Source organism: Cyrtonyx montezumae, unplaced genomic scaffold (assembly GCF_038088225.1).
Source record: "Cyrtonyx montezumae isolate F1298 unplaced genomic scaffold, pur_monq_1.0 scaffold_3, whole genome shotgun sequence".
Taxonomy (NCBI): domain Eukaryota; kingdom Metazoa; phylum Chordata; class Aves; order Galliformes; family Odontophoridae; genus Cyrtonyx; species Cyrtonyx montezumae.
The window spans coordinates 142,126,576-142,149,804 of record NW_027072034.1 but is presented as its reverse complement, the minus strand read 5'-3'; the positions used below and the strand labels follow the sequence as shown (position 1 = coordinate 142,149,804).

At 40.7% G+C, this 23,229-nt stretch overlaps 1 protein-coding gene across 1 annotated transcript; it reads right to left on the bottom strand.

Moving 5' to 3' along the window:
• Positions 1-4,478: 4,478 nt before the first annotated feature.
• Positions 4,479-22,651, bottom strand: TUBGCP6 (tubulin gamma complex component 6). Its single transcript, XM_065743532.1, has 25 exons — positions 21,872-22,651; positions 20,314-20,477; positions 18,770-18,980; positions 18,121-18,294; positions 17,616-17,737; positions 17,226-17,301; positions 16,587-16,696; positions 15,554-15,645; positions 15,325-15,464; positions 14,345-14,494; positions 13,666-13,747; positions 13,495-13,583; positions 13,196-13,311; positions 12,468-12,606; positions 12,260-12,376; positions 10,716-12,012; positions 10,241-10,296; positions 9,775-9,967; positions 9,331-9,499; positions 8,675-8,816; positions 7,984-8,178; positions 7,579-7,711; positions 6,971-7,184; positions 5,883-6,082; positions 4,479-4,959 (listed from the first exon to the last, which is right to left on the bottom strand). Exons 1-25 carry the CDS (start codon positions 22,616-22,618, stop codon positions 4,808-4,810), a joined length of 5,280 nt encoding a protein of 1,759 aa, XP_065599604.1. The 5' UTR covers positions 22,619-22,651; the 3' UTR covers positions 4,479-4,807.
• Between the last annotated feature and the right edge of the window lie 578 nt (positions 22,652-23,229).

Here is a 23,229-nt window from a genome sequence, read left to right as displayed (position 1 = left end):
CCTCCTCTCAGAGTCTGAACAGAATAAATGTCAAAGAGTTTTTGGCTGCTCTGTGGCAGAGTGCTGCATTTGGAAGAGGAAGTGCCTTTAAGAAGGCATGGAGCACACTCATGACAAATCTGCAGAACCCTATGGTCTCTTATGCTGTGCTTTAATCAGAATGAATGAATAGAAAGGGGGAAAAAAAATTGCTCCACACTGATCATAACAATGTGCTCTTTTGTTTCTCAGTTTATCTTCTTCCTTTTGGGAGGCAGAGAGGAGCAGTGTTGTGCTCTGCCCAAGCTGTTGACTTAACAAAATCATCTAAGGTAGTGATTTTAAACCATACCTCAGGGATTATGTATTTTTAATGGCAGTCTGGCACTATTTTATTTTGGGGTCTGAGTAGATCTTGTTAATGGCATGGAGAAAGAGAATGGTATTATAGCAGTGTATTTGGACACAGGAGCTGTTGAATTAACTACATGATTAATGTCCATGTGAAGGTGCACATTACTTTGCCACTGTAATGCAAAACTCATGGAGAGGGGGAGATACTTCGAAATAGTTTGCTAGCAAATTTGTCCTTAAAAAAGGATGCCACATCTAAAGGTGGAGAATGAAAACATTGGGCACATTTCCCACTAAATGTGTTCTTAAGTGTGAGTCACATGCAAGAGGACTAGAAAGCCTGAAATTACAACTAGAGAACATCTACTGTGTGGCTGCTGTGGAGTGCTGCTTCTTAAGGCTGTGTTTGTAATAAATACACTGTTTGCCAGCTGTGAATGCACTCTGTGTTTCTGCCCAAGTTGAGCCGTGCTGGTGTTGAACTGTTGGTTTCTCAGCACATGCAGTAATTTCGAGGCTCTGTCTTGGGATCAAAGTGACGACCAGAAGCCAAACAGAATACTGGTGCTCTTCCAGCACCTTCATCCCAAAAGGTGAATGAGTTTCAGCTCATCGTGTTTCTGTTCTGTTCCTGGAGCAGTGTGAGAGCAGGAGATTGTTAAGGACAATTCAGCTAAGTTTAGCCTAGCTAAGAACTTAATCTCTTAGGTCAACTCTTCAGAGAGAAGGAAATACAGCCTGTAACATTTGAGAGTCTGAATATAAGTCATAAGTCGCTTCTTGTTTTTTTGAGCCCATACGTGCTATACTTAGGCCTGAAAATAATTATTTCTAATCAGATATTCCGCTTACATATAAAAAGACTTAGGGTCAGAATGAATTTGTGACTCTTCAGCACCACCAGTGTTCTTTGTTTCCTTTGGTCGTGCTTGGCCCACTGTCTGTACAAGCTGAGCCAGCGCAGCCTGGAAGCAGGTGGCCCCCAGCTGACCAGCAGTCTCAGGCTCCCTGGGGCTCCTCTCGTGGCTGTGAGGTCTCACCATCACTGCTCCATGAGCTTGTAGATCGCCTGATGTTTTACTGTCAGCTTTCTCTTTGGGATGTTTTTGTTCGTTTCTTCTCAGACAAGTGCTGCTACCGTCTTTAATTCTTCTATTTAAAAAAGAATAAATCCGAAATGTTGACTTTAGTATCCTGGTCTGTGCCTGTTGTTTCCTGTGAGGCCTTTCCTGTTAACCGTGCCGTTCAGACTCCTCGCTGTAGGTGCTGTGTCAATGTCAGGGGGCCAGGTGGGATCACAGAAACCTCTCCTGACGTTCCTGCAGTGTTTTCTGTGGTGTGAGTGATGACAGCTGCAGCCTCCTGCAGCACCAGTGATGCTGGCAGCGTGTCGGGGGCAGTAAGGGCCTTTCCCTCTTAGTTGCTTACCTGTAAGACCTATGCTGATGCCCCTTAAATCCCAAAGAGGCATCATAAGAAGGAAAGGGGGGGGAGAGGGGGAAACACAGAACAGGTGTTCCTGGATGGCTTTCACTCCCTGCACACGGAAGCATTACTGTGCAGAAAAGCAGAGCGCTGTTACCACTGCCACACTGTACCACAGCACTCATACAGTATCACTGAGTGGAAAATCCACATTCCTCTATTTTGAGGTGGTTCTTGCTGTTTAACAGCTGGCTCTAAATTGGCTGTGTTTTCCAAATCAAAATGAATTTTACTTCCTTACAGGGCCTGGACAGGACCTGGTTATCCTTCATCCTGGCAGCCCTGCAGAGCTGCTGTGGCTCTGCAGCTCAGCTGCCCCGATAAGCCCTGTGTTTGGGCTGCTCCTTGCCTTGTTTTTGCAGCCTCAAGGCCTTCTTACCGTGCCCCAGGCTGAACAGTGTGGGGGGGTCACAGCGGCTCCAAAGGACCCAGAGGTCTCCTCTATGTCTTATATCACCCTGCTCAGCCATAGGTAGGTGAGAGTTCCTTCAAATGAGCCATAGCTCACAGTGGCTGGGCTCTGCCCTAATAAGTAGCAGGTGAGGAGCGCCTGCTGCTGTGGCATTTCCTTCCTCCAGTGCTCTCATTTCTGCTTTTCCCCTTTTCTCTGCTGCCCTGCTTGTGTGCCCCATTCCTGGAGGTGCTCAAGGGCAGGTTGGAGGGGCTTTGGGTAGCCTGATCTAGTAGTAGGAGCCCTGCCCACAGCACAGGTGGCACTGGATGGTCTTTAGGGTTCTTTCCACCTAAACCACTCTATGGTGGCAGTGGGGTGAGCAAGCAGCTGTGCTGGTGCTTAGCTGAAGGCCAGGGGTCAACACACAATCACCTCTCTACTTTTTTTTCTCTCTTTTCTTTTTGTAAGACTGCACCTGAAGTCCCAACTTTGCTTTTAGATCCTTTTTTAAGCAGCTGTCTCAAGAGGATGCAGACGCTCAGTATTACAGAGCTGGAGGCAAGGACTGGGAGAGCGAGGCAAGCAGTGAGGAAGTGATGAGCAGTATGTGTGCTTTGCCTTCAGACAACTCCGGTGTTTCAGCTCTTGCTCACGTTCTTCTTCTTCATCACACAGCTCCTTTGGAAGTCACCTGACTGCTACACTGTGCTGTGGAGCTCTGTGGTTCCAGCCTGGGAGCTGCTCGGCTGCTCTCTAGCGATGGCTGTGCGTCAGGACAGCAGTCCCAGCAGCAGGCAGACCTGCACGCACGCAGACTTGCTTTAGCTTATGTCTGCACAAGCACAGCAGGTAGACAAACAGCTCTCTGCCTGCCCGTGCAACAAAGCTCAGTCTGAAAGCCACTTGCTCTCTGGATATCTTCTTCTGCAGGAGGAAAAGAGTAAAATTAAGCAGAGAAAGAAGCAGAGTAGATTTGTTAGAACTGTGTAATAGGGTCTTTTTTACTGACTTGGGATGTGTTCACAGCTGATGTATTCTAACATTTCATTTCCATTTCAGGGGAGAAAAAAAAACCCACCACAAATATCATTACAAAAAATCATATTTGGTATTCCACGTTACTGAGAATATGTGGGCAATGCCTGTACCTGGAAGTGGCCACTAATCAGAAAATGAGACTCTGAATGAATATATCTATGTTTTAAGCAATTGTGACTTCAGAATAAGTCAACGTATTTCCAACCTGAAAACTGCAAAGCAGAATCCCCCTCTGCAACATTTCCTACTGTAAAGTTACAAGTTCCACAGTATCTTTTGATAACGTTGAGGTAATCTCAACCACTTTAGAAAGCATCGTTTACTTTATTTCACATGTATGTATTTACACTGGAGGAAATTCACAACACTGAAAATACAACATTTACACATTCACAGCTATACAGTTTTGCTCCCTGTTAAGCCTGGGCACTCCTCTGTCTTTGTGATAACAACAGCATCGATTCTCAGTCGATGAAACAACAGGAAGCTGCTACAGGTTTCAAGATGCATCACTCTATGTGGTGACTATATTCTTCAAGCTATTAGAGGATGGGTTATTTAACTGATAAAGATGCCTCTTGCATGGCATTTGCACAAGCTTCTATAAATCATAAGCATAAAGGTTCCTCTGTTTCTGCTTTACCATGCTATCAGTGATCTCTATTTTGTGTAACCGATCGCTGTCGGTCTCAGTTATCCTTGTAGTAGTTATTAAAGTTGATTCGCAACAGGAAGTCCTCCAAATGTGGCTGGTATCCTCTATTTACAAGCTTTGTTACCACTGGAAGAAAACCAGAAGACAAAATAAGCTTCAACCAAGATTAATACTCTGAAATCAGTCAATATCTGCATTTAAATTTAGGGGGGAAAATGCAACATAACCGGCCCATTGTAGAAAGCTGAGGACAGTGGAAACAAAGGTGCAATTTCATATAAGAAAGGCTCAGTCTCTCTGGAATTAGGAAGAATTGCAAATGAGGTGCAAGTTTCAAGAGAAACTGTACCATGCTTTCCCCAGGCTGCTTTCACAACAAGAGGCTGTGTTCTCATCGTAATGCCACCTGACCAGGAAACGTGGTGAGGCCTGCTGGTGGCCTCTGTGAAAGAAGAAGCTCTGCTGAAGCTCTCTTGAGCTAAGTCCATTGTGAGAGAGGAATCAAAGAAACTCTCCTAGGACAAACCCTTCAAGCTCTACAAATAAACAAATTGACTTATTATTTATTCTACATATCCTTACTAACAGAGGGAAAAAAAGCAACATAAACTCCATAAGCTCTCCCATGCACTAACAGAAAGGGAATCAGCAAGCAGCAGTAACATGCAAGGAGGAAGGGAAGGTGGACAGTTAGAAGTCAGAGCCTGTGCCATTGAAGTCCAGACTACTTTGTATTGGCTTTCAATGGATTCCAGATCAACACGTTGTGAAAGAATCTTTTACCATACACAGTGACTGAAGGAGCACGTGTAGATGAACAAGCACAGATCTGTTTTGTAGTGCTTAATAAAGAGGGTGGAAAGAACTGGGTCACTCAGCAAATTTCCTTACGGAATGGTTTATTAATCTCTGTCCATGAAGCAATCATAGATCTCGTAGTATGGGCTTAGGTGGTTCCCAGAGGTGTTTTGACTTCCTGTAGAATTTGGAAGCAGCCATTCTAACTCATCCTGAAATATCTGTTTTTGGTCCTTTGATACCATTTTTGGATACCCTTAAAGAATAAAAAGGGCAGCTCATTTCCCAAAGAATATAATCTGACTAGAAATGATTCTAGAAAAATAGGTCTAAGGAAAACAGTTTCATTTCCTTCAGGAATTAAAGGGTTTCTGAACAAAAAAAACAATCAAACCCCATGAACTACCTTTGTATTCAGGGGGAAGATAAGTGACTTCTACCAAAAATACAAGCAAGGCCTGAAGGAGAAATGGAAAAAGAAAAAAAAAAAGAAGATGGCTCAAACATTTCTTGACATTATAGGCTAAGCAGACAGCAAGAAGAAAATTTATAATGTTAAAGGACAGAATGTCTGGCAAATGATCCTTGCAGTTGAAAAATACAAGCCCAGAAAACTGGCTATAAGCTCCACGTAGTGCCAGAGGCTCTCTCTGAGCTCAGCCTAACACTGGAATTAGAATTTTCAGATCATATAAACCATGGTAATATTCAGCTAGTTCAGACAGATAAAGCTTCAAGTTGTTTTTAGATATAACTGTCTCTCATTGCTGCCAATAAAAAGTTCTAGGAGTCAACAGCAGAGAAAAGAAAAATATAAGAGAATATAGAAAATATATCTAGAAAATATATCTAGATAATATATATCTAGAAAATATAGAGAGCTAAATACTAAACCTTTATTTTGGAAATTAGCAAAGATTTACTTTCAGCTTGGGGATATCTGTTAAGATTTCTTATGTGGACACTTTAATTAGAATCACTGAATCATTAAGATCGGAAGAGATCACTAAGATGATCTAGTGTTTGCAAAATATGATAATGCAGTTTTCAGTTGAGCACTACATGTTCTAACACACAGTAAGTGTACACATCTTCCTCCTGTACTTCCAAAACCTAATGATATTTTCAGTTGTCAGTTGAATGTTTTATCACAGCCCCAGAACCTATGCAATTTCTTACCTTTGAATAAGAAGTGAGAGTAATACTTGAAAGTGTTGTACGACTGCTGCATCAAACCAAAGTTGGGATGAACAGCCATTTGCTTCTCAGCATCAAAGCTCCAGGACTGAGAGATCAGCTGGCTGCGGAACTTCAAGATGAGGCTGAAGATGCTGTGTATGATGTTCATCACTGGGGCAGCCTTCTCAGTCAGCAGGCCCCTAATGAAACAGTAATAACGTTAAAAATGTAGTTGACATTACTTGAGGCTTGTAGAAAGGAGGATGCAACAATGGGGTGATAATCTTTTAGGTTTCATCTTTAATTGCTTTAAATGATACCAAAAAAATCTACAAGTCTGCAGTCAACTGTAAGGGTGATTTTGTAATTCCTGTTCTTTCCACCTCTTTTCTACCCACTATCATTCCAATGCATATGCTTCAAGAAGAAATCAAATAAACTCTAGTTGCTCTCCTCTTATTTCCACCACCACCCTTCCCCACATAAGGTAACCAAAAGACTAAAAGTGTAAGGTTCCCAGAAGACGTGTGTCTCTTGCAGTGCTTGTGAATCTGGATGGAGGCATCACGTCACATTTGTTCACAAGTCCTGGGCACTGTACAGCTTTAGGGGCACACAAGAAGTACAGAAGAAGCATTTCACATTCTTGTACCAGGACTGCTTGTGCACAGTACTCATGCAGAATGAAAACAATGCTCATTAACAGAGGCTGTGACAAAGATGGGGTGAGAGAAAAACAACTGTGGCAGGAGTGCCCTTAGACTTTGGGTTGGAGCTGTCCAGCCCAGGAGGACTTGAGGCTCACAGAGGCAGAGAGAATAGGAGTAGGAAGTGACTCAAGGGAGTCTCAAGGAAGGGACTCAAGGGAGTTAGCTGAGGAAAGTACAGATCTTGCTATGTGCCATGATGTTTATTTCCCTATGTAAGAACGCTTTGACTCTAGGCACTTTCACATCTAAGAATTATGCAGCAGTATTTATGGTTAGGGAAAAGTGGATTCTGCACACACACACAAGGCCACACAGATGGGTAGTCTGGCAGCTCCATTAACTTCAATATTTGAAATAAATAAAAGCATGCTAGCTTGCCTGAAAATCGCTTTGTTGAGGTATTCAGCATGTGTTCTGTGAATTTCTTCCAAATTGCCCACAGAAGATAGCTTGTTTCCAAATTCGCACCACGTAACGTGAAGAATTTGATTAGCAATGTAACCTTGAATAACTTTAACAAAATGCTGCATTTCATGTTTATACAGCTGGAGCTGTCGAAACTGAACAGAATTTGATGCATGACTCACTAAAGCTGAAAAGAAAGACAGAAATATGTTATCAGTAGAGCCCAGTGTGGATGCCTAAACCAGGGTTTATAAAGGAATGAATGATTCTATTAGTAAGACCTGTTAAAAATGCTAAGGAAATTTCTTTAAGATATTGTGACTTTTGAAGCTTTACACAACTGCTTTGCGACACGTTTATAATCAACTGACAATCTGAGGTTGTGAGTCTCATTCTCTGGAGATCCTCTGCCTGGACGCCTACCTGTGCAGCCTGCTGCAGGGAGCCTGCTTTGCAGGGGGGTTGCACGTGATGATAACAGAGGTCCCTTCCAACCCCTACAATTCTGTGATTCTGTGACCAGCACAGGCTGCCAGGCACGTTTTTAGCAGAATACCCACTAGTTCACTTGTTGTTCTTACCAGTGCGCTTTAAGTGAAACCACACATCCTTGAGAGTCCACACCATGTGCTTCAACTGGAGCAAAAAGGAGAAGATCTTGTTGTATTTATTCATGCAGCTCTCTGTTATGACAATATTCAGAGGCCAGTCGACCTGAATGAAACAACCAAGCATCAATTATACTGCACCTCTGTGCTAGAAATTATTAGTGTTTCAGATACAAGTATTTCAGAGACATGAATTGATGTAACTATTCTAATAACGTAACGCAATGGCCAGAATAGTTAAATCCTGTCATTTCAATTACACCATTTTTCACTCCATTCGTAAAGGTATCCCATCATTAAGAACATGTTCAATCTACCATAGTACACAAGAACCGTGCTATACTTGAAGCACTACTGCCTTCATACATACTTTCTTACCTTGTACCTTAGCTCTAAGCAACTCAGGGCATCAGGTGCATTGGGCTTGAACACTTCTGGAAGGTACTTGAGAGCAAAAGAAAGATTGGAAGCAAGCTGTGTGTCACCATGAAGACTGTACTGCAGTGCTTTGTTTAGGATAGAATTAAGAACCAGTGGATTCAGCAGTTCACCAGGTGTCTGCCCTGATCCAAGCTATGGGAAAAAAAGAAACACTGATTACATACTATTCATTAAAAGAGTTGGCTTTTGCAAACAGGTGAATTAAAGCACAACGGTAAAGTGCTGACCCACCCTGCTTTGGCCCACCATTCTGACTGGAAACTTTTACTTTGCAGTAGGGATGCACAAAGAGGTTATGAAGAAACTTCTGAACTGTCCACAGCATCAAGGTCAGAAATCATTACTCTCCATGTACCAAGTACTCTATTGCTGGGATTAGCTGCAAGAAATACTCTCTTCCTTGGGATTTCCTTGGGCACGTGCATCCCTTATGAGCAAAGACGTTCTCTTCTCCCAGTTCTTATAAGCTAAACAGAGTTCTTTGCTTCTTGACATGGCACAAAAAGGGAAACAGCACAAGCTAGGATTCTAATTCACACCATTCTCTTACTTCCATCCAAATTCATTCACAGGTGTCAAGCTAAAACAGATAACCAAAAACCAAAGGCTAAGAAGACACAGCAAATACCTTCTCAAACAACAGGTCACTGAGCGACTGAGCAAACTCCCCATCTTCCATTAACAAGAAGTGTCTCAGTGCTTCAAAATGCTTCTCTACATTCAGTTCCACGAAGTAGTAATCAACTATTGCTTTGTTCACAAGAGAAACACTAAAAGAAAAACACAGAAAAGGTATTATTCTTACAAGGATCTCCTTTTTAATTTAACATTCAGCTGCGGCTACATCAGGTTGACGCTTCAGTACTTTGATATCCAAGACAGGATGACATTCACATAAGCAAAAGGAAATGAGATAAAACTTCACTCAGAATATGCCAGAACTAAAACCTACCACCTCAGAGAAATGGGTTTTGAACTGTACTGCAGAAGTACTTTAAAACTGGCTACACATACAGGCTGCTGACCCTGTAGAAACATTTTATCAAGTCTTCTGATTTATTTCTGCCACCTAAAAAAACAGACCAAGAAAGACTCTTACATCCCTGAGAACATCCTAACTGGTAAAACTCTGAAAAAAAGGCAGTGAAGGCAAGCCTCAGTGCAAGTACTCAAGCTGGCTTTATGCACACATCTATGTGGAACTCTTGCCTCAGAACAGAACCAATGAAGAGCACTGCATTAACTGGTATCATACGAATGGCATTATTTCCAGTAAGTACTCACTGAGATACCAGTGGAGCAGTAATAGAACGTTTCATCAGCACGGGCAGAGATAAGAGCTCGCTCAGTTGTACAGCTGTTTCATCTGTCGCTGACTGTACCATAGGATCCACAGGAAAAGTGTATGATCTTGGTATCACGTGGTGCAAGAGATGGGAAACTGGTAGTTCTGCTAAATTTAAAAATACATAGACACTGTGAGTTATTACAATTAAGTGACTTGGTAATCTGTTTCTATTAAGCTCTGCAAACTCCTCTACATCAGAAAATTAAAGCATGTCAATGTGCAATTCTCATCTTTGAGCCCAGGAATGATTTGTTTAGCTACTGCAGTTCATAGTATTGAATATTTACTGAAAATTCAGATACTTTTTTCCAGCACTCAGTTTTCTTGCACAAGTTTGCTACACTTTCCTCTTGACCTACTACTCCAAGTATTCTACTCACACATCAAATCGTAACTATCCTGGTATTTTTCGATACAGTACTGATCCGATAATGCTTTCAAATAAGCTTGTTCTTTCTTCCATGCATCTTCCTCTCCCTCTTCCTCATTCTTAGTCTCGGAAACACCAGGTTCAGAAAATAAAGTTTCTTGAGGCACTGTATCCCCTGGAACTGCTTTCTCAGGTTCTTCTGCCTACAAGAAAAAGCACGGACAAATTGCTCTTAGGACAGCTGCTGGTTTTGGCTGTTCACACTTCATGTGTTCTTACAGGCAACTGACAGGTTGTTCCATCTGAAAATAATACAGCTTACTTGTCAGGGTTTTTTTTGACACGTAAAAACCATACAGTATTAGAGATTAGTAAATTAACACAGACTGACTTACTACCTTGCTTACTACCTTAATTACCAGGTCGCTCGATTCTCTGAAGGAAGAAGTCTTCAGCACTACCAGTCTGTTTCTTACCTGTGAGCTCTGCGATGAATCTGGAGAAGGAGCCTCGTCGACCTCATCTGCAATTACTACAATTACAAATAAATTTAAGACAGTGATTACTCAGACCTGAGTATAGTACTTAGCTGGTATTTCAGATCTGTTCCCAAAGTTGTTCAGAATTTCCCTGAAGTCCATAGACTGCCAGAGAAACAACCACCCCACTAAGAGTTCCTCCACAAAGTCCAACATGTGCAGTTTTGTGCACGTTTTCTAACCAAGATCACATGAGGTCCTGTTTCACACAGTTTCAGAACCCCTTTTTTTAATTCTCTGTTTCATATACGTAGGATACAAGACTAAATAGAATTCTTGACTCTAGATTTCAATAGCATTTAACAACTTAAAGGAATAAGGAATTAAGTACCCATTTTGAACATAAACATTTACAGCGACTTTCAAGATCTCTTTAACAAATCCTGACTGAATAAACTTCACTTTATTTTACCTTCTTGCTTCTCTTCCGTTGTATTTTCCTTTTTGTCACCCTTAGAATCAGGAGACACAAGGTCACTGTCAGATGACTGTGACTTTGGTAAAACACTTTCCTTATCCTGTGATGGTTTTGTCTCCTTTCTAATATTGTCAGAAGGAGATAATTCTTCATTATATAGAAGAGTCTGAACTGTGGAATCAGATGATGGACCAGAAATTGCTTTACGATGAGGTATGGGATCATCCTCTGTAGATGGGGTCCACTTCCCTATTTGGATGCTTGACTGAGATGCATGACCAAATGGGCTCCAACGAGATTTCAGAGGCTGTGTATCTGAAACTAGCTCTCCAATTCTGATGTGTGACTGTGAAGAATGCCCGTGGATGTTCCAACGAGGTCTAGCTGAGACAACCTCTGACACGTTCTCACCAATCTTAATATTGGCATCAGACACGTGACCATGGACGTTCCACCGAGGCCTTGCAGGAGCAACATTTGACACATATTCACCAACCCTAATATTGTCTTCTGAAGCGTGTCCATGAACATTCCACCTAGGTCTTGAGGGTTCTACCTCTGAAGCATATTCCCCAATTTTAATATGAGCTTCAGAAACATGCCCGTGAATATTCCACTGGGGTTGAATAGATTCAACTTCTGAAGTATAGCTGCTGATTTTTATATGGGAGTCTGAAGAATGCCCATAAGGACTTGAACGGGGCTGGTAAGTGTCCACCTCAGGCACATATTCTCCCACTCTAATGCTGGCATCAGATGCATGCCCATGGATGTTCCACCGAGGCCTTCTAGGCTCAACATCAAATACATTTTCTCCAACTCTGATGTGCCTCTGCAAAGCAGCAGTTGGCCTGAGAACAGTATTAAAATCATACTCATTTTGCTGATGTAACAGTGTATTACCTTCCACTTCCAAGACAGGCTGATTTCCACTTATTTGAGAAGTCTCTGACAGATCTGAGTTAATATTTCTAAGTGCTTCATCTAGCAGAGATTCTTGTAAGCTAATGGCAACAGGTTGTTCACTCTGTGACTTTGGTAAGAAATCTTCTATGTTCACACTGGATTCAGGAGCGGAATCAACACTGCACAGGGGGCTGCATGCTTGCTCTGAACTCTGTAAACTGCCTTCAGACCCTGCAGTTTTAGGCTGAAGATGCTGATCAGCACTAGTGTTTGGCTGCTGTGGAACAGCCAATGGTTTGTCAGTAGATGTAACATTTTCCAGTCCAGATTCAGATTCTCTTCTGCCAATTTGTTCATTAGAATGCAAAGGTTTCATAGATGACACCTAAAAAGAAAAAATATTATACTGTATGGCTGGTCACATAATCAAGCTACTTACTAAGGCAAAACGTCATTACATGTAAGACTTAAAATCCTCTCATATTTCAGATGTATTACAGGTAACTACTGTGATAAATACTCATGCTGCTGCCACAGCTCATCTTCTATTTGAGGATCTGAACTATGAAATGAATTCCCCTTAGGGAAACTTGGAACATCCAGCAGGAGTTTATGTAAGCAAATAAGCTCACCTGTGAATGTGGATCTTCCACAGCAGTGCTTCTATCTAAAGCCAGCTGGCACTGTTTATAAGGAATAATATCTAATTTTCTCCTGTAGTTTCCATCTGGAAGTTTTTCAAGCATTTCCTATGAGCAGAAATGACAAAACCCAAAGTCTTCAATGCATCCAATACTAGATTTTCTAAAGATCATTTATTTAAATCTTTTCAGAAAATACCTCGATACGTTTCTGATCTTCAAAGAGAAACTTAAGACGAGCTGCTTCCAACTTGTGTCGCTGCATTTTCCATAACGCTCTTTGCTCTCTACGGGCTGCATCATCAGAAAGCTTGCTATAATGGTCAATTAACTCTTGCCTAAATGAAAGTAAAAATAAAGCTGAGTTACAAATCTCCACATAGTAATTTTATCTCTTTCCTTCTGAAGAATTAGATCTTTCAGCACTTCAGAACTGAGAAGTCAATTTTTAACGTTAAAAAAGAGAGGCTTCGTTTACAGTGAAATAACAAGTAGAGAAAGCAGTCTCAGTTAATATGTTCCTGTAACTATGCTTACATAGTATGTCAGTTGTGTTTTTGGATATAATGGAAGAAAATGAAATACCAGACAGGTAACAATTAACTGACTATCAATGTACCTGCTCTGCCTCCTTTTCCTTTCTGCTTTGAGATACGTATTGCCATTTTTGCTATGGGCTCACATTTTAACTGTAAGGTTAACATTTTTCCTCAAACTCTGATCATAACAGAAAACAGACTGGACAGAATGGGCACAAATCAGTTGATCCCAGGCTCCTAGACTGCTAAACAATCCTACACTCATCCAAACTGTGAACATTACCCCTGTAGAGCAGTGTCTGAAAACTGCTAATGCCATACATTGCAAAGTAAAACGTTTTTTCCTGAGGCCTTCATGAGCTTTGGGAGACTGCTCAGATAGACTTACCTTGCCTTCTTTTCTAGTTCCTCTTCCAAAGCTTTCAGTCTTTTTTCTCTTTCTCTGAGCTCTCGGGCATAGCTGAAATCATCATCAATCTCCTCTTGCTTTATAGCAAGGCGACGCTGCATAAACATTTAAAGTTTAAAAGCCACTCTCAATGCTAGCTGTGATACACACATCTGCAAGGAGTTCTTCTCTGCATGTCATGCATATATTCATTCAAATTCAGTACAATAAATCAAAACAACCTTTCAGTTATCTGTGTAAGAAATACACTCAGCCTTCAGAAATAAACACAGAAATACCTCTTGGTCTTTTGCAAATTGCTCTTTCAACTTCTGAAACTGTTCACGTTTCTTAGCATCTAAAGCCATTCTCTCTGATATCTGTCGATCTGTGTTACAATAAGGATGCTGTTATTTTACACTACAAACCCAATGGAACACACAAACAGACCAAACTCCATCACAACTCACCATTAATGGCTTTTAGTACTTTGCTAGCAGTCTCTCGAGCATGAACAATTAATTCTTGCTTGGCTATTTCCATGCGCAAATCCTGAAAATGTCAACCAACAACAACAAAAAACAGGTGGAAATATTCCTGTTACTTTAGACTTGAAAATACATTGCCACAAGGACAGGTGCACATGGTTAGTAATCCATGCGACCACACAGTAACCATAAAAAACACATCAGTCCTATATATATGTATATATTACATTCATACAATGTGTGACAGAACTAAAAGTATTCTGACAAAACAACCAGCCATGCAAATTATATAAAAAAAAATTATCTGATCCTAATTAGTTTCCTCCTCTAGCTAAATAAGAATTTAAAATCTTTTCAGCACTTTTCAGTAGCAAAGCAAATCTTTTGCTGCAAAGAACTAAGATAGAAGTCCAAATCCCCCATTAAGATGTGAAAATGCTGACAATTAACAACACACTGCTTAATGGTTTAAAAGTTATATTAAGGGTCTACTCACTGCACTAACAGGTCAAACAGCAATTGGCCAATAAGAAAATTTTGAACATCTTCTTTCACATTCTTTGAATTGAAACATATTCTTTCAAAGTTACAATAAAAATAAAGCAAAATTAAAAAAAGAAATCAATCAAACAATAAGTTCTTTGCTCTTTCATTCATTTACCTTTTCCTCCTTGCTTACAGAACTGTACCGAGCAATTCTTTCCATTCGACCCACGTACACTGCACAATCTCTCTCTATTTCTTTCAGCTCCTCAAGTGAAAAAATAACAGAAATCCGGGGAACTGGAATATCTGACCAACATATATAATGCTGAAAAACAGAGAGAAAACTACATTTAAATACATTTTAAAAATAGTTAAATCTAAGATTATGAACTCAGGTGCCAGTACTATCGGCACACCAGAGTTGTGGTTTGAAAATGATTATTGGAGCAGATTTAGGAGAACTAGCAGAGGGTCATCTTGTTTAAGTTATCAAGAGTTATATTGTTTAAGGTATCAGGCTTATGACTTATATCTGACACTGAGCTGCTCAGCTCTGGCATGACTGGACATATCTGACTTCAAAAAGAGAATACTTTTTACTTAAGAGTGCCCACAGACTTCAGACACTTCTGTAGTTGTTTCACTGTTAGACATGCACAGAACAGCGTGAAGACACAAAGTATTTTAACCAGTTCTTGCCAAGGACAACACTTGTTCTGAAAAATAAGAATAAAAATAACTTTTTAAGCTCTTCTTAGGAGGGCAGTGGTCGAGCTGAAATACAAGAGCTGTGCACAGCTGAGCCAACTTCTAGTAACTAAGGCACCTGAAATGAAAAATAGAAGGCACTGGCTTGGAAGACTAAAACATTTCCACTTTCAGCAGAAAGGAAAATAAGAAATCTAGCACATGCTCTGTATACAATAATCTGATGCTGTTAAAAATGTGTATTTCTGTAGTTGAGATATTTGCGAGTAGAGTGGATAATCAGTTCTCGAATATCTGAGAGCAAATAACCGACTTCCATGCATTAACCTCATGCTTATGCAATGCCAGTTGCAAATTAAGGAGTTCACTTGCTAAAAATACAGCAAACCAACTCTGAAGGGACATAGTTTTCTCAATAAAATAGGGAAGAACCAAACCAATACTTACCCTAGGACAACACAATTTCAGCAGGTTTATGGTTTTCCCACATATATAGACATCATTAGCAATATGTTTAAGAAATACAGGGACACAATCTTCTACTTCTTTTGAAATCAAGACATAACCATGAGTCCAGTAATGTTTATCTGCATACCAGAAAAAAAGTACGTATTTTTAATTATTTAATTAACAGCAAAATTGTGTAAAATTGAAAGGCTCAATATGCATACTGTACCTCTGAAACAGAGATAATCCTCGTTCACCTGGATCATAAATTCTCCGTAAACATCCCTGAATACACCACTGTATACCCAATCATAAATAAATCTAAAAGAAATGCAATTAAGCAATATTAAAAATTAATCCTCCTGCCTTCTCATCTTTTATCACATCCAAACAGACAGTATATTCTTTAAAACATCAAAGCCCACAAGCTACAGGAAGAATAAAAAAATGCAATTAAGTGCTGTCACACTCATATTTAAGGTATACATAGGACTTTACCTCCACATTTTTCTCAAAATAAACCAACTGCATATAGCACAATTCAAGATCAAAGACTGTCCTAGTTAAAACAGTCTTTTTTATTTCAGCATATAAATTTACTAAGGAAATACTATAATTCTTTAGAAACATTCCAGTCATGTCAAAAGAGCAGAGGGACAGAAGCAGGTGATCGATAGAACTTTGGCAGGAAGTCAAACTATCTTCAAACCTTTAATTTTGAGGTTGTAAATAAAAATTAAGTACTTTTAATGTATTGGAACTGGCATTCTTATTATCTATCAGAGCGATAACTTTTATCAGTTAATTTCTTTCAGCTTAACAAAACTTTTTCACATGGCAGACACCTCTTTACATGGCAGCCCGGATGGCCAATGTTTCAATACAGATCTGCAACAAATTATTGATGTTATTATAATTACTGCTTACTGAAAAGCCCACAGACACCATGGAAACAAGCATTAACTTTCCTAGTTTGTAGAACTCTGGGAGAAAGGTTTGATTTGCTGGTTTCAAGATTTTAAATAAAACCCATATATTGCTACTGATCTGGAAAAGAGAGGGAAAGAAGGCATTCAGCAAGATGAATGGATTTTAATCTGTATTTTGCAGAAACAGCTGTACCCTACATCTTTTCTGAAAAGGTTAATTGTCATGGTTATGTTAGCAGTTAGCAGAGCTATTAGCAATTAGCAGTTACTCACTAGACTGCTAATTCAAAATTGCTCTTAAGCACAGTTGTGCAGAGATCAGTATGGACACACCTTGTGTACGGTTCACAACTTGTCTTTAACAGAGATAGAAGGACTGGATAATGCTCATTGCTACAGTTGTTGAGGGCCTCTTTGTACAGATAGGAAAGCAATTTCACACCCTAAGAAATGAAAAATATTGTAATATTAGAAGACAAAATTCCACCACAGCAGTAATAATAAAAATTGATGAATATGTATATTTAGGTTTATTTCCCTAGACACAGAAGGTAGGGTTCATCTTACTTCAGATATCTGCAGTTAAGATCACTTTATCTGAGCTACATTCTGAATGCTCCCTCCCTGATAAGACATTCAAGACCAGGCTGGATGGGGCTTTGGGCAACCTGGTCTAGAGGGACGTGTCCCTGCCTGTAACAAGGGGTTGGAACTAGGTGATCTTAAAGGCCCTTTCCAACTCAAACCATTTTATGATTCTAGTGATCTCATGCTCACACTATAAACACTGGAGAGTTGGATTAATTTCATTTGCTGCAAACATCTCCTTTAAAATGAAACCCACTCTAGAGGCCCAAGGTCACATCTCTGGTAGTGCAGAGACTAAATACATTACATAAAATCCTGCCTATTTTTGAAAAATATTATAATTGCAACTGAAAAGAAACACAAGAACAAAAAATCCATTATCACCGTAGGAAATGAAGCACCAGCTCCACCACTGATCCCCAGAGTTGTAGTTCCTATGCCACAAAGCTCAGCCAGATATCTAAAAAACAGTATTAAAGCATACATGAGAGTTTCAGTCAGAAGATTCTGAGATCACTGCAGTCTGAACTTCGCTGTAGTTGAAAATCATACAACAACCCCATGGTATCATCTGAATGGCAACAAGGATAACAAAGTAACTGAATGTAAGTGTTTTCCCTAGAAATATGAAGAAACCTTTGCATGAAAATGCTGGAAAAATACCAACAGACTACGTAAGAATTGCTGTCTAATATTCTCCTACAGTGTGAAGAAAAAAACAGACTGCAGTTTTTGTTCTATGGAAAGATTAAATATTTAATGTTATTCTCTTACCTCAACTGACGACCCAATTTCCTGAAGAGAAAGCTGATTGTCAGAAGAGTTAAAGTAGGAGGAGTAGACAAAACACAGGCTCGGTAATACTGAAGATATTTTCTCAGGCCACTTGTGAAAGCCTAGTATCAACAGAAAACATTTACAAAGCCTTACTGGTAAACCTGTAAATAGTCTACTTATATCACACGTTATTTGCACTGCATGAAAACAAGCCTTTAATAAAATAATCTGCATGTAAAGGTTAGAGGGGCTTGTGTAGGAAAGTAAAAGTCCACACAACTTCAGGATAGAGATAACCAAATAACTTCTTTATGCTCTTTCAACATGCCATGCACACAGCCTGTACCCAGCTACACAGAGGATCTTGGTTCATCTTCCTTTAACTGCCCTTTGGAAGAGCTTCTTGTTGAAAATACTTATTCCAGCCTTACGTGAAATCAAAGTTGCATTCCCTACCTAAAATAACTGGCTCATTACATGTGATTTGACACAATGGTGCTACCTGAAACACAAGCCCTTTGTTGTATGAAGAATCTAAGACTGGCTGAAGAGAGAAGCGACTCAGCCGTGTGTAGTAGGTCCCATATTCTGCAACTTCTGAGAGCAGGTTGTGCATTGTCTCTGGTGAAGTTCCAGACACATATACCCCGTCCTTTATCGTAAATGTTTGAGCAGCCTAAAAGGAAATGAGGAGAGGAAAAAGAAGGCTTCAAATACTACCCAGATGCATTCTGATTTCAAACAGCAAACATTTAGAGAGACATTTTCAGCTTAGATACTCTGGTTCCTCAGACTACTTACCTAGGAAAATATGATAAGCATATTAATTTGTAGCAAAATTGCAAGAGTGTATTTTCAAATGTATAGAATAAGATTATCAAAGCTCTGCATGAAAACCCAGACTACAACACCATATAAACTTCTGTTTTCAATAATTCATAAGCTTAATTTCACAAATTATTTTGACAAATACTCATTCCCTGCCTCTTGCAATAAGTCATTATGTCAATATACAGATATGATGTTATTGCAATGAAGACACACTCATCCTCTTTGCCTCAAAATAAACAGTCATATTGAAAATGTAGTGTCTAAAATAAGTAATTCAACTGAGAATTGCAGTTGAATTACTTATTATTGATCTTTCATACCTGGTTGAGTGAAAATGTAGTGGACACCACACCAATGAGGACGTTCAAGACGTCCTTCACCAGCTCAGGTTCCTTCATCAGCACAAGCTGTGGAAGCTGAAGTACAGTGCTACTGAAGAGCTGCATTTCCCCTTCACGAAGTTTGTAAAATTTGTCAAAAGCTTCTCTCCCAGCCTCAGTAAGGTACGGCTCTTCTTTTTTACCAGGTGGGCTGCCAGAGTAAACAAAACATTGAGATTACATGAGAAATATACCTAAGAATGAAAAAAAAGGCATTTCAGAACAGAGCTGCTCGTGTGTACTGACCACAGAATGCCAAGCTTCCAGGGGATTGTGTGTACAATGAAACCACAGCCCTAACTGAGGACAACAAAGAAACTGGTGGGTAATCTGAACACTTCAGAAGCAAAGGCTTTGTCAGAGAACTTCCACTTTCTTCAGTGGCTTTCATTGCTGCAGCTTCCATTTTAGGAAAATGAGGGCAATAAATACTAGATTTCCAGGATAACGTAACACTAACATTCAAACGCATTCAAGAGCAATATGCTTGAAGTATAATGACTTGCATTAACACATTTTACCTCTTCCTAGTGAGGATTACCACCCCCTCCAAAACAAACTTTCCATTCATTTCTTCCAAACTGTTCTGGGTCCTAGTAGCATTTCTCACAGGAAAGTTTCATATATGTGGTCTGCATTTGACATTTAAGATCCTTAAAATCTAAACGGTAACAAGAAAAACTGTTCTCTTACTATGAGCAAAGGCAGAGCGTGCTACAGTGGTTTTGGGAAACCAGGGAACAGAACTGAGCTTAAGCTCAGGCTTGAAAATTTCAACACTACAGCACTGCAACAGATGCATCTCTAGAACATTACATACAACTTCTGAAAACACACACAAGATTTGTTGAGAAACAGGTGCACTGCTGTTCAGCAGGAATGGAAGAAAGTAACTTGCCTATTTTTTTATGTCTACCATAAGGAACCAAGGAAGCTTTTAACAGGGATGTCTAGAACATTCTTTCAGGAAAGGAAACTCTTTCAATAGCTGGAAGAACTACAAGTCATCAAATACCATCAACTATTGGTTAGTGATTTCTGTTCAGGTTGCAGACCCAAGGAAAAGGAACACAATACTGGGAGGTAAGGATTGAATTATTCTAGCACTTCCTCTTCTAGAACTAAAAATATGAAACCATTTTAGATTGAAATAAACTGCATTGTGCATACAGAGAGATTAGTTAGGAACTGCTGCATTTCACATGAGCAGAAAGTGTTGCTGTTATCTCTTTCAGTTTTTTGTACGAAGGTGATTTTCTCTCTTCCTATGAAATATCTGCAATCTAAAGATTAGTTTGCTGAAATGCCATGATCCTTCTTGCTCTCAATCATCATTACAAATACTGAATTCTATGTATTAAATATGTTGTTTTCCTGTTGCATATTTAACTCCTATACTGAGGTCATTTAGAACTAAGATGAAATGCACCCTCATACATTCACATGGAATGCACAGAAGTTTGCCAATAACATCAGACACATACTATCCAATTCTTTCCCAGCATCTTCGTTTGCTCGGCCCATACGTAAGCACTGCGTCCCACAGATCTATGTCTGGAGTCATACTTGGCTCTGACTGAGAATCAGGAGTCAGATTGGACGCCGACTGGAATCCTTCATCTTCTGACTGGTCTATACTTTGAGGAACCTGTCAGAGAGAGGTCAAGCTTTACACATGAAAACATTACTGAAGAGAGATATGCTGATAAAGATGTTTTGCTATCGTTTGTGATCAAGTGATTCAACGTCATTCAGTCAGTGCCCACTTCCTTCATCTCTAAATTTCTCCTTCAACACTCCTTCATTTGCTCCATTTCCACAGGCACCAATGCCTACATACAAAACAATCCATCACCACTGAAATAATAACACTAAGTTTGTTGATATTAAAATTGAAACTTATTCCTTTGTAAGTGTATAGTTCTACAGAGAACATGAACTCTTGGATATTCAATGGTATGTAACACTAATAAAATGGCACTGCTCAGAGTATCTTTTAAGCAGATCATTCATTCTTCAAATTTATACAAATCTCATTAAAATAGATTGTTCCCTAATGCTTATTCACATGAAGAAAGCCTGCACGTGTCCAAACATTGCATATGCCACACTACTATCTCAACGGGAGATATATGTACACAACAGTAGCCAATTTTAGTAAAAGACAATCACATGATGACATGCGCAAAAAAAAGCCCCAGCACGTTCTTCCAGAAAGCTCAAATCCTACAGTCTGATTGGAGAGTACAGCACTTACTAAAAAATGTCTGCCTCCTCTCACTGAAGACCTAGATGTGTACATGTATAGGGCTTTTTTCTTTTTTAATATCTGAATTCCAGTTTCAGTTAGGACTTTGTGTTAAGGGAATTGCTAAAGCTATCCACATCTTAGGAAGAGAAAACAAAGGACTAAAAAAAGAAATAGTAAAAAGCTTACCAACAGTAACAGATGGAAAGAAAGGAAAAAAAACACAAACATAAGTGCATTTATCTAGTACCTCTATGGAACTATAATATAGCAAAAAATAATAGATTGGACAGTACAACAGACAGTAGAAACTGTACACACTGCAAAGGTAAAAGGACAGTAGGACACAGGAGGTTTGATGAAATATAATAACTGAAAAAAAAAGGCTCAAGATACAAAAGTCACAAGAAAAATACACATTGGGTCACGTAATCTGAAGAGCAAAACAGATATATTCAGGCAGGAATGCTTATGCAGTCAGGCTGAACAGTAACAAACAAACAACAATGCAAAGAATATACAAAGCAGGCAAAAATGTAAGCAAAAGGTTACTGGCATAGAAAAGGCAGAGATATAGCTGACAGCTTAACTTCATACAGCCTATAGCCAGCCACGTGACTTCTTTATGCAGTTCTAGGACAACAGCATCATCTTCATTATCATATAACTCTGCAGCATGAAAGCAACAAAGAATCCCTGCCCTAGCTTAAATTCCAACACTGTTGCTAAACAAGTTCAAAACGCCATACTGAAAGCATGCATAGACTCTGAGTCCAAAACAAACGATACCATACTTTAATGGCAAGACCAGACAGGTCTGCATTGTCAGGCACTGGTGGCAAATCCAACTTGATGTCCATGTCGTAAGTACGGCTATGGACAAGAGCACCAAAGAGCGAGACGCGTGTTTCTCTCTCAAATCTGTCCCCAGTAGGATAGGTCTGTGAGAACAGCCCTATGGCAGGGAGTCCTGTTCCAGGGGCAGCCTCCATGATCTGAAGTGTCTTCTGAATTGTGTCACTGAACTGACATTCCTCGCTTGTTATTAGAGACTGTATATCAGCTTCAAACACGCTTACATCATAATAATCATAACCCTGATACTTGACGTTTCTCCCGACATATTTGTTGTTCAGAAAATAGTCCTTTTTTTGCGGTACAAGCTGTGGAGGACCTGTTCCAGCAAGCTGTACCAAGAGATCCAGGACAACATTAACCTCGGTAAATGGTAAGCCGTCGGCTGCTTCCAGCTCCTCCACAAGACTCTCCAGCCTATCTGCCTGAGCTCCTAGGCCACCAACTCTCAGGTTGAAAGACAGCATCAAAATCTTGTTTTTTACTGGAAGCCTGGAAATGTTTGATTGCAGTTTACGAGCTTCATCTTGAAAAAGGTTTATGAACAGCGTGTTATACACAACCCTCTTCAGGCTTTGCTTAGCCTTCCTCTTGCTGATCTTCTGCCTGCCCAGGTGCACCTTCCATGGCAAACCCGTCAGGTGTGCCTCACACAGGTCATTGAACAGCTGTGTAATGCTCTCCATTTCTAGTCAAACCATCGGGCTATAGCAATTAGTTTGACAGCGGGTTGCACGTGAAGACCTGGAAAATATTAGGGAAAAAGATGCTCGTGACATAAACGTGACAAACTGGTGAGCGTGTTTTAACTGAAACCTGAAGCCTGGTTTTGCAGCGAGACCGCGACAGAGAAGCCCGCCCGACCCGAGGCCTCCGGGAACAGCCCTCTGGGAATAGCCCCGTACGCGCCCGCCAGCCGCAGCCCGCAGCGTCCCGCCGCAGGAGCGCGGGCAGCGGAGAGCACCCACTGCAGCCCGCATCGCCATCGCCCCGCGCGGCTCCCGCCCGTCGGGGAGCCCAGCCACACCCACGCCTCCCGCCCGACCCCTCCGCGGCCCCGCTACCTGCGGGGTCCCCCGCCTCCCGCAGCTCGGGGCCGCCCCTTCGCTTCCGACACTCCGCACGGCCGCGGCTCCCGGCGTCGCAACGTCACAGGAACGCGACGGCCGCGGCGCTAAAGCGGTCCTGAGGCGCCGCCCCCTGAGCGCCCGCGTGGGCTCCTCGGCGCCGCCGCCATGAGGCGGCTCTGGAAACGTGAGGGGTCGGCAGCTGCACAGAGTCCTCACAGTACTTGGGC